The sequence below is a fragment of the Haliotis rufescens genome, unplaced genomic scaffold, assembly GCF_023055435.1.
Source record: "Haliotis rufescens isolate VD_foot unplaced genomic scaffold, xgHalRufe1.0.p SCAF_11, whole genome shotgun sequence".
Taxonomy (NCBI): domain Eukaryota; kingdom Metazoa; phylum Mollusca; class Gastropoda; order Lepetellida; family Haliotidae; genus Haliotis; species Haliotis rufescens.
Genome location: NW_025963791.1, coordinates 26,593,004 through 26,605,809, shown reverse-complemented (window position 1 = coordinate 26,605,809; position 12,806 = coordinate 26,593,004). Strand labels below are relative to the sequence as shown.

Below are 12,806 nucleotides of genomic sequence, written 5' to 3'. Positions count from 1 at the left end.
ATCTGGGTTCATGCTGTGAGTGCAGGGCCATACATCTACCGGGAAGCTTTATCACAGTCTTATACAGACTTCATGATTCTGCTGCAGACAGCTTTTCACAGCAATGTATACTGTTTCATTTCTTTAGGCTTGCTTGTAATGCGTGTACCATTTACATGGATGCGGATATGGTACACTCAAGGTAAAAGGAGAGTGATCAGTATTTCAGTTATACCACGACGTGTCAGCTTGGCGAGGATGGCTACGACTAGTGTTACCGTTTTAATAGTAACCATGTCCTTTAAATAACCTTTTTGAAACAAGAATGGAATTTGATTTGTCATTACAACGACCGGGCTAAGGATTACCTAAGTATAATATCTTTGAGTGAGTGAAGGAGTTTTCCCTAGCTTTGAACAGTATTTCAGTTATATCACGGGGTGTCAGCTTGATGTGGGAGGAAAGCCCGATGTTGATGTCGTTCACCACTTTGTTCAAACCCACGGGCACGGGAATGGTGCCGACAAAAAAAGGAAACATTATTTGGGCGGATCTTGAATTCGAACCCACTCTGTAGTGAACTGCGATGCCTGTGTCTCCTTAACGTGAAGGAAATCATTTTAAATTTGAGGAGAAATGCGATAGGAAACATTCTTACGATTTTTTTTAACAGTTTTACCAAACAATATATTCATGAAATATGTTACAGGTGTGAATAACTGACTGACTTAAATCCATGATGACACTAAGGTTGTTTTGTAAATTTTAAGCATTTTAAGTTCACTGTGTATTGGTACATGGCACTTCTTTTCAAAACATAATGCTTCCTGAGATTGCAAATACAAAACAATCGGTTAATCTCGATATAGTCTGTCTTACAGACCCTGATACATTTATATACACGTGTAAGTTGCGTATAATGTCGTTTTAAACAGTATCACAGCCTGTAAGCCCACAATAACTCTCACAGTCAAAAGAATCACTACTGTTGCGAGTCTGGGATACGAACCCTTGAATACGACCACATCACCACCTATTATTCCTTCAAGAGAGAAGACTCATCCATTTTCGAATGCAACGATCGCATCAAGCAATAGAGGACGTTAACATAACAAGTAGAAGGTCTGGTTAGAAGTTTGCTGACGTCCAACTTACTTCTATATATGTATATATATTGCCAGATTTGCGTGAGGTATCTGTATGTATGTAGCCAATCAGTTAACTGGACAAGCTGACACCCATGTCATGATCCCCACTGGTTGAACCTTCATTATAGCGCAGCATTGAAGCAGCTATTACACACTCTGGTGTGATTGCGAGTCAAGGAGTTGTGTAGTGGTACACAGGTCACATTTGAGAGTCTGCGTTTGGATGAGGCGCCCTACCAGACGCAACAGAACCGTGTTGTGATAAACGTTCTAGCACCATATAAACACGGCTGTCCACATGGCGTAGTTGCCATGGTATTTCTTTTAAATAAATAAACAGGGCATAGAGATGTACATTTGAATTCATTCTTTCTTCAATTCATATATATTCTTCACGGTGACATATCTATTTTTGATAAAGACGAAGGGATTTGTATTATCTTGATGTTTCCTACTGCTAAATGGCACCAGTGTAAGGTAAGGCTCATGATATAGGATATCAATGATTCCTTCAGCGTTTTGTTGTTGCATCGCTTGTGGTACACGTATATTCTTATCATGTCTTCTCTTCGCCTGGTAAGTTGTTTCTAGGTTTGTCAACACCATATCTGTACTTGTGGGTTTCACCAAAGTGGTAAACGTCTGAGACATGCATAAAACACTAAACCGACGCACTGTTATGTAACTGGAATACTGTCCACCCCTAAACCATGGCAACTTTAAAGGCTGATGTCAAGGCCTTTGGAATTTCTTCCAGCTGCCATTTCTGCTGTCTCCCAGATTGCAGTTTTGCTCATGTTTTTTCCATACAGTATATTTTCATTTTTATCGCAACTATATTTTAAAAAGAATCGAGTAACTGGACCTCAAATGTGAAAATGCGTTTTAGATAACTTGGAACAATAGTGCAGTTGACAGTTTGCATGGATGATGCCACCAGTGGTCTCTCAATCTGGTCAAAATTGACTACAACGTCACAGCTGAGGACGACGTCATCACCAGAGTTAAACACACTGAAAACACCTTCCCTCCGGACTCCGATGATGAATTTGAGACAGAACCCCCGAGCGAATGTGAACTTCTCACACCATCTGAAACGGCTACGCAATTAGACGCCATTCTTCGGTTCTTTCAGAGTCGCCCTGATGTATCATCGAAAATGTTTGATAATATTGATGACATTAAGGCAACGCTGACTAAATCCGTCTTATATTATATACAACAAAATAATATACTGCCTGTATCCAGGTACTAGTATCTGCTTAAAATCGTTTTATTTGTTCCCCTACCAGTGGATCCGTTTGCATTCCAGTTATCATTCTCAACTTCCTTGGGAGTATAAAACCCACGCTGCCTCCGGGCACTTTAGATCCGCCTCATATATCGGGTACCCATTCACTTCTGGGTAAACATCGTTAGTCTTTGGGCTGAAAATCAAGCGATAGTTGCCATTTCTTAACATTAATACCCTTTTGTTTGCAAGGGCCTATGCATTTGTTTGTCCGTTGTTTAACGCTGCCCTGAGCAATATTCCAGCTATATGACGTAAGGCTGTAAAGTCTGGACTAAGCAATCCAGTGATAGATGTCATGAGCATCGATCGACGTAATTAGGATACGATGACATGCATCAAGCAAGTCAGCGAGCTTAACGATCCCGTCAGTCGCCTCACACGACAAGCATAGTCGCCTCATACGGCAAGCATGGGTATTGTTCCCCGGATCTTCACGGGGTCCTATTTATTTGAAATATGATCACTTGTTTTGTCGCTCAATCGGACACTTGACTTCAGACATATGATCATATATACGAGCTAGATTTAGTGTCATCCAATAGAATGTCAAATTATCTTTCTCTTCTCTGTAAGAGCCAACTTCCTGCTAACTCGCTATCTCTCGTGGCAAACGCATGTAGGACTTATTTGTGGTTCATGTGAAGTGCAGTTTAGTCCTGTTGAGGAGTCGTGTGTGAAACATTATACAACAGAAATTGTCCATGATGGAACTCATTGTGCCTGAGATTCGGATAAACTCTGAGGTAATGTAAAATACATATATGTTCTTAATTGCCGGGTAAAAGAAAGTATGCACTTTGATGGTGGGCAATGGTTATTAGACGGTGTATTTGATACGGGTATCATGGCGATATTACATGCTTTGTTAGTTTGTTGTTTAACGCCGGACTCAGCAATATTCCAGCCATATGACGGCGGTCTGTAAATAATCGGGTGTGGACCAGACAATCAATTGATTGACATTATGAGCATCGATACACGAAATTGGGATACGATGACATGCATCAACGAAGTCAGAAATCCTGACCATCCGATCCCGTTAGTCGCCTCGTACGACAAGCATAGTCGCCTTTTACGGCAAGCATGGGTTGCTGAAGACCTATTCTACCCCGGATCTTCACCGGTCGATATTACATGCATCATATCCTGTTGTGAGATATTCATTGATATGATATTATATGCATGACATCAATGAGTGTCTCACAACAGGTGACGTGCAGATGACGTCTTAAGGAACAGGGACTCGCAATGCGCAGAGCGAATCGTCAAGAGTATGCTTTCTTTTGGCCGGCAGTGTATTCATACATTTTGTGACATGTAGATACACAAATCAAGATAATTAAAATAAGATGTTTACTCCGATGTATTTATACATATATATTCCTTACCTTAATATCTCCAATGTGCGCTAATGTCATTGGTCTTCGGCCGTCGTTCCGTCATTCGTGTGTCTGTCAGTCCGATCTTCCTTCCTTCCGACCGTCCGTCTGTTGGCACAGCAACATAAAATAAGCGTTTCTCCAAATCTACGGAAAGATCAATATAAGTTTCAAATAACTTGTTGTGCATGCCTCTTGCTACAACCTAGGAATTTTAAAGAAAGGAACTTGGCCGTCGACTCTCATTGTGATGAAAAATAGCGTCGTGCCGGACTCTTGAAAGAACCCAGTTTTCCTATTTCAAGAGTATGATCACACGATCCTTCCCTACATTAAAAAATTTAAAATATTCCAATGGCTTTGGTATAACTAGGATATTTGTAATCTGTTGAATATCCAAACATTTCAACCACATGCTGACAGATTCTAAAGCAACTCTTTATATTTTAAGTGATTGTTCTGGCATATTATTGGTTGTTAGCCATATCTAACCCCCTGAATTAATCAGCAGGAATGGGTTATATGTATAAATTCAGTTATTGATACAGTGGAGACTCATTGCTCTTGAACTCATCTATTCAATGTATTGCAGCATCAAATAAGATTGATCAAGTATTAACTGTTTTTGAATAAAATGCTTCTTTCGATTCAAAGGCTCTTTGACTTATGATTCAATGAGGTCCGGTTATGTTCACTGTGATAAATCATCTATCAAACTTGGAATTTCTCGCTTCAAAATTTAACAGTTATTAAAAAACATTATTTCCATTTATTTGGTATGATGTCCTCCACACTAAAAAAACTACTGTTGCATTACCTCCTTCCGTAAATGTTCACATTCCTCCACGTTTTTACCTTCCAACACTTGTATTTTAATTAAAAGGACCCACTTATTTACAACTGAACTATTGTTGAAATTGGAGTTGAACTCGAGTAACTTACTCACTCTGTGTGTGTGTGGGTGCGTGCGTGTGTGTGTGTGTGGGTGTGTGTGTGTGTGTGTGTGTGTGTGTGTGTGTGTGTGTGTGTGTGTGTGTGTGTGTGTGTGTGTGTGTGTGTGTGTGTGTGTGTGTTTTATGACCTCACAAATCCGGGCTGAGCATCATCTGGAGACAGATTCATTCTTTGTGTGATGAATCAAACGAGGAAGCTGCCAACTGTGACACGCTATACATAGCAACTATACATGTACATACACTTAACTTAATTATCTTACTGGCATCCTGGCCTGGTGGGAGTCACCACTAATTTGCTTTTTACGCCCAAAGGAATCCGTTTCGTCATATATTTGAGACTACATGTGACGAATTTTAGTTCGTAATAACCGTAGTTCGTTATAAGCATATATACAACAAATGGCCGGGTCTAAGAAATAAGTTCGTTATGAGCGTGTTCGTTATAAATGTAGTTTACTGTAGTTATTTTTTTTGCGTTATTCTATTTTTTAGCATGTTTCAATTTCACTTTGGATCTTTATGCTATATTTTGAAGCAAACTGACCATGCAAAATGCAGTTATTACTTTAAGGACGAAATCTGAAACTTTCAAGGAAATTCTTTGAGTTCTACTTTATCATTAAATGTATAAATACATTTGATTCTATCTGAAAGTATGAATTTCGTTAAAACTAATCATTTGTGTATATTGTCTGCAGATGACGTCCTCCCACTGGATAGCGGAAAACATCCGATGTCGAGAGTGCTACAGAGCTGTAAGGTGGGTGTTTGGAAAGTAGCATGCATATTACACACATATTACATATATATATGTCGCAACGACAGAGTTGCGTTCCTTTTACATGCCAGAATCTTATAATTCTTTTTGGTTATTGTGAAACATGACTGTGTCATTCAGTTACTGCTACACTTAAGAATTGACTACATCCCCCGAGGTATAAAACAGTGATATAAAATGTTATATTATAAGAATTGACTTTCACTTTGTGTAAGTTCATTGGAATATGAACCTTCATTAGAGTGAGGGCCATACTGTATGAACGTCGGAGCTTGCGACTCTGTGAAGGTTCATACTCCAACAATGAACTCACACAAAATGAAAGTCTATTCTTATAAAAAAAATATATCACTGGTTTATACCTCGAGGGATGTAGAGCTAGATCTATACGTGTGACTTCAAGTTTACACTGACAGCCACACAACAGCCATCTGTATCGCGGAATACAGTAGTGCCCCAAATTGACAGGTGACATGAGCGTATGTGTGCTCAACTTGCTTTGCAGGAACATCTGTTGTAGTTTGTTTACAAGAAATGTATTCAAATAGTTTCATCACTGGGTGAGAAAGGTCTGTTAAGAACTACCTCAGTTAGTCAGTCACAATGACAGCGCGTCGTAATACATTTACATCATGTACAAGACGTCAAAATGGGACGGGAAAGATTTCCGAAGGTGTTTATAAACCTGTATCGGTTACATGTGATAAATATCATATATCAGTTTGCGATCACTGAAAGGTGATTATAAAGATGTATCAAATAGATACGAAGGTAAATTCATAGATTGCTGTAACTGCCAGTCTAGATACGGATCGAGTCAATGCTACCTACGATAGTGGATGTGCATTTCTAAATTTAGTTCACTACAATGGGTCGGAGCGAGGATGTTCGTGGACGATAATGCAGTCAAACTCTCTGACATTTCTCAATGAATGCTAAAATGCCGAGTTCAAGATTAAAGGGTCTAAATGACCAGACACAACGCTTGTGTATGTATTCGTTCTAGAATCTAAAGAAGTCTTTGTTACGGTCAAGATTTGCGAGGACATGTCAAGACTTTAAGTTTTGAGGAAATGGCAGTTGTCTTTGCAAGTACATGCTAGTTTTTTTTAAAGTTCTGACATGCGCATATTTCTGCTTGGATGATGGTGATCCTGTCCTTTAGGTTTTGTCAGACCTTCAAATTTAAAACTATCTGAGAAGTTGTCCAACTTTGGTATATTAATGAGGTCATTAACGTTATTTACCTTTCGCGTGTCAAGTGAATTCAATCAACCACTGTTAATCTGAAGTGGGTGAATGAGTCGATAAGCAATTGCACCGCCTTTAACAGTACCCCCGCAATGAGACGGATTAGTAACTAGTATCAGGCTTCATGTTGTGTACCAATGCGGGGAATCCAACCCTAGTCTCCTTCACTAGAAGTGCATACGGTAGTCACTACTCAACCACCACACCAGTGAATACAAAGGGCATTTTCCCACTTATATTTATTCAAAATTTAAGAAACGTGTTGTTCGAATAATAAGCAAGGTTCTATTTGATTTATAACGAAAGGTGTTATTGCTTTAAAAAGAATTTTTTTTGTTATGTTAAAAAGCAACGTTCCTGTTATATCCACCAAAGCGGATATGAAAGTGGCATTCATTCTCTCTCAGATTTGCCATGGTTGTGCCTTGACCTACAAAATTGGGGGTCCAAGGGCCCCAAATAACGAATTTCCAGTGTATATATGGAATATGAAGGTCCTGTAAACTTGTAAAGTAATGGAATGGTGTATTTTACTGCTAGAAATTTGTAATTACAAGACCTTTATTTTTCTAATCAGTAATTTGTTACAATGAATATTATTGTGCATCCAATGTAATGTTTTTTTCTGCCTCCATTCTAAACATGTGTGTGTGTACTGGGCGCACATTTGTGCGTCATGAAAAACCCTGGATTTACTCATCTTAGTGACTGAAAACTGTCTGGTTTACATTGTACTAAGAATAAAGCAAGACACAGCCACCTCCCATACATACGTCTGGCTCTATACATAAGTCATGTGTTTATATAACATTGTCTGTACACTTCCCCTGATGCAAGAACATCGCTGGTGATGAAGCTGATACTGCTCAAGACATTTTCCACGCTGGCTTCTGATTTATATATAGAACAATGATACTTAGGCTCTGGTACGAGGGATGGAGCGTAGATCAGTAATAGGTCAAAGGTCATATATTTGTGGACTGATTCAACGCTTCAACTATTGTCACCATGTTGTGGACGTCGAAGAATAACCAAGTCCTTAAAATAACAAGAATTGATATGGATTTGTCATTACAATCACCTTGACCGAGGACAGATGCCCATGTATGATAGCTTCAGAGTGAGTAGGGGAAGGAGTTGGGTTTAACGCCGCTTTGAACAGTTTTTCAGATATGTCACACTTTATGTGGAGGAAGGCCTGATGTAATGCAGGGTAGGGAAAAATAGAAACATAATTTGGGGTTTGAAGAGAGGTCCGAAATAACACCCTGTCCCAAGACGATCATTCTCACAAGTCTTACAGAATGTTTATCTTGGCAAGTTGGTTGATATGGGTACAGTTAGAGGACTGATCGTCAAATCTTCATGTCCAGAAAACATAAAAAGCGTATTTTGTTCGGTAATTCCGGTAATTCCTCCCGAAGCATATTTTCTGGAATGTTGTCCAAGGTGGGTTGAGGTGTAGGGGTTAACGTCGCGTTCAATATTAACATATAGCGACGTACATGAACTTGTGTATGTGTGTATCTCTTGTATGAGTGAAAGGTGGTGTCGTGGTAGTAAGATAAGGACAGTGACTGAGCAATATTATAGGTATAGTTAGGGGTGGTATGCTACGAATTAGCTGCACACATTTGAAGTTGGGATTCGAACCTGAATTTTTGGCGTGGCGAGCAGACATGGTAACGCGACGGCGTCTTAAATGTTTTAACCCTGAAGACATTGGCATCGTCATAACGATGTTCCTGACTTCCATGGAATGAAGCGTGGGCTCTAAGACACGTGTGAAATGCCCACAACACGCGCCATTAAACCCCCCCCAGAAATATGCATCTCCTTGAGAGACGTCCTGCAAAAAACGTCAAGTACACCTGCCGCTATAGAATATTACCTACTTTCATCCTACAAACATGCGGTTTCTTTAGGGAGTGTTGGAAGACACATTAGCTAATGACGAAATTGTAGTGTATAAGCACTATCCATAATGGACTTTGCGGTGGAAAAGCCGGAGTGAAGTATCTCTGTTGTATTCATTAGTGAACTGATTATGACGTCATTGAAAAAACATCGTCGTTGCAAAGTGTCCGTCGATTTGGAAGAAAAATTCAACATGGTATTTTTAAAATTTGAAATAAATAAAATGTTTTGTTAATCGTGTAAAAAAAACCATATTCATCTTATAGAGCTATTTTACAAAGTATTACAAAGGGTTAAGTTTGCGATCTGGTATGACAATGCTGTTCACAGCATTCCCCAAATCCCGCTCAGTTGTTTTTAACATCGGTGCCACATTGCAAGAGCAGTTAAAGCAGCAATTCAGGCACCGAATTTCGTGAAATAAACTGTTTGTACCACACGACTCATTGATGGATCTCTCGGAAAGTGGTGTATGGTTTAGTGTCAGACAGGTTAATCGCCTGTCAGGAGAGGCAGCTATATACACAGGGAATGCTTCATAGTAAAGAAGTGGGAATGGTGCAGGTGTCTCACAGTGACAGGCTACCCCCGTTATCTCAGTAAGTGAGCGTTAAAAGAGAAATGGAGCAGATGAAAGACAGATGGAGAATTATTTCTGAAATATGGTGTCTTCAGTTCGGCATTGGCTATGGTTGACGGCACATAGGCGGTTCAGCAGTCCCACTCGTTATTGAATGACACAACAGTTTATGCATGTTTTGCGGACAGTTCGTATTTAGGTGACAATGAGCATAGAAGCATAATGATCTGGATCAGAAATGTGTAACGAAACTGAACTTGTATCAGAAGATGAAATGCATTTTAGAATATACTGATGCAAACGAGTAAGGGGACAGTGAAAGTATAGGGAAATACGTTTTATTCTCAGTACATTTGAAATAGCGCGCATACAAATTCAAGACGTGTTAGAATCAAATGTTAAAACGTGTGCATTGTTTCCAACGCGTATTTGGCTGGGAACTCATGAAAGCATATCATTTTACTGTGTCTAAAACAAAGTGGTCCATTTTCAGTTCCATCAGTATATGTAATCATATCATAGTGTTGTTTTTATTACATGTACGTTCAACACAGCATTAGTAAGTGGTTATCAGGGCGGAATATAGGCTTCTTTATCAGTAACATTCTACTGCCGCTAACGGATAAGCGGACTAAACGAATGGAACGAAATAATCAAGAAAGGTTTTGCACCGCTTTATTTGATATTAAGTCCGTGTTACTGTGAAAACGTCGATACCACGAATTGTTCCAATTTCGGGAAGCGAGAACTGCAGCCCCCAGCGGATTCCTAGTTAGAATTGTCCCCAACAATCTATACATTTATTAGGGGGCGACATAATGGTCTGGCTCGATGACGTAGTTAATTTCATTTCGACATACCCCGATGTCGTGCATGATTGCTCATAATATCGGTGTCCTCCCCATTGGCCCACTTCCCATTTGGCCTACGCTTTTAGGGGATTTAATTACGGTAGGTAATCGCTTGGTTGATCACTCACTAACTACCCGTCTCCCCCAGAGTGATGAAAATGAACCAGTCCAACAATAGAGAAATACAATCTAACAGAATCTTTTTAATGTAATTTAATAAGGATTCCTACTGCACCTGCTAATGCCAAGGAAGATATTTCTCCTTGCTGGTGTCTGTCTCGGAGTCTGGACAGCTGACCATCGAGGTACACAATGCTGGTGTTGTTTTTCTGCGTTGTCTGTACAATCCACTCTTCATACTAACAAAGGGAGGACATTGTGCAGCTTCTAAGAAAGTTGCAGTTGACCCCATTCTGTTAATTCTATATTTAAAATTGTCAATCAAAACTTGACGACCACCTCTCTGTGACTGAACATACTCAACCCTCTGAATACCTGCCATTATGAAGAATGATGCACTGATAACCGTTAGTACCTTTATACTATGAATACTAAGAACAATGTTTTGTTAATAAATTAACTTCGTTATCATTATCCGTATACAATGGTATGTGATCAAAGAAATAAAACCAATAATAGTTAATCCTATTGACTAAATACACAATAGGCAAAGAAGCCAGTTATATACAATCCTTATCTTATGTTTTTTAGCTACCTGCTCCTTTAGCCCCTTTAACTATTTCACTCAGTTCTTTTACTGTATATTTAACACTACCTGCTGGGGTTTCAGGACCTGGGTTCGTCTCAACGTCCCCACACATAGTCACAGTCACCATCGCTTTCACGAAAAGCGTGGCCACTGACAACGACACACACAGTGTGTTAATTCTGAACTTTACGCTTGGTTTTCGTCTCGAAAAAGTTCCTATCTTTACTCTCCAGGTATTGATATCTACCCCTATACCTTTCTGAGTGCTTTGCTTTGCTTTCCTGCTTTGTGTACTTTTCAAAGAAAAATCAACTCTGCTTGTTTACTTCGTGTCAATAGCAAAGGGACGTCCTTATGATGACAATCCTTATGAACATAAGAACAGGATTAATTAATTGTGAGATAGTTACATTAATCAACTTCACAGAAGAAGCCTAGGGGAAATAACAAGAGCTCAAACCAAACCATTTTTCAATAGGGGTGTAGGTTGTTTAAAATAATCTGTGGTAGGCCAAATGGGAAAGGTCATTTCTGTTTCTTTAGGCCATATGGGACGTAGGCCAATAGGGAATGCACCATAATATCAACCCCTTGTTTGTCTGGTCCAGACTTGATTATATGCAGGTCACCGTCATACAGCTGGAATACTGCCAACTGCGTCTTTAACTACAAACAAACGAACAAACAGACCTGTTTGCTCGAACAGTAAGCATTCATGTTCTGTTGGAAGGCTGGAGGAGACAGTGTATATTTAGACACTGTAGTCACCCAGAGCATGTACTGTGTATAAAGATGTCATCGTGAGTCATATACGATCTTGTTGAAGTAACAGTATATCAACAGTTTGTAACATGACAGCGTTTCTCATCATCCCGGTGCTGTTCCCACTCTCACAATCCGTATTTAAAGGGAGACTATACTCGGATCAATTGGCAGTCCTGCCTATTTTCATTCATCTTATTTAAAACCCACTTCGTCTGTCAAATGAAATGTTATTGATAAATGTCAATATAACAGTTAACTATTATCCTAATTACACAAAACATATTGCCCTTCCAATGAGGCAGGATATGACTACCCTTACAGCGAACACCAGGGCCCACTTGCACAAAGTATGGAAATTACTCACTCACTCACTCACTCACTCACTCACTCACTCACTCACTCACTCACTCACTCACTCACTAAGCCGTGGTACATTATCCCAGTCAAGCATCCAATTCATGCTTCTGAATACGTAACACCTGGCATGGTTCCATATTGGCGGGAATGTTAATGGGGAACAGTTACACACTTGAAGTAGGGTCTTTTAACCAAACATAAAGGTTGATTTATGTAGTGTAGTTACACTTTTTCAAATCTGTCGTATAGTTTACAAAGCACATATTCGTGATCCTGTCACGGTTTTTGAACGTTACGAACTTCCAAATGTAGGAAAACAGTGAGTGAGTGAGGGAATGAGTATGGTTTTACGCCGCTTTTAGCAATATTCCAGCACTATCACGGTGGAAGAACGCACATGTGATAATGATAATGATGAGCTTAATGAGACAGATAAGTATTTATTACTGTATGTCTTTATGTGGTCAGGTGTTTAAGTCCTGCCACCACGTTCTGTATTTCTTTATGTGTCAGATGTTTCAGTCATGCCTTGCCACCACGTTCTGTATGTCTTTATGTGTCAGATGTTTTAGTCATGCCATGTCACCACGTTTTGTATGTCTTTATGTGGTCAGGTGTTTCAGTCATGCCTTGCCACCACGTTCTGTATGTCTTTATGTGGTCAGATGTTTCAGTCATGCCACCAAGTTCTGTATGCCTTTATGTGTCAGATGTTTCAGTCCTGCCACCACGTTCTGTATGTCTTTATGTGGTCAGATGTTTCAGTCATGCCACCACGTTCTGTATGCCTTTATGTGTCAGATGTTTCAGTCCTGCCACCACGTTCTGTATGTCTTTATGTG

General features: G+C 39.6%; 1 protein-coding gene across 4 annotated transcripts in view; it reads left to right on the top strand.

Annotated features, from left to right (window-relative positions):
- The window catches only part of LOC124132740 (transient receptor potential cation channel subfamily M member 2-like), a 56,120-nt gene that overhangs the window by 7,384 nt on the left and 35,930 nt on the right, over positions 1-12,806 (top strand). For 3 of the 4 annotated variants that reach the window (XM_046496813.2, XM_046496815.2, XM_046496816.2), the window contains one exon: positions 5,455-5,516. In XM_046496813.2, coding sequence (XP_046352769.2) covers positions 5,455-5,516 — 62 coding nt within the window. Of the gene's footprint in view, positions 1-2,957; positions 3,165-5,454; positions 5,517-12,806 lie in introns of those variants that run through there. The other variant, XM_046496812.2, reaches the window with a different exon arrangement.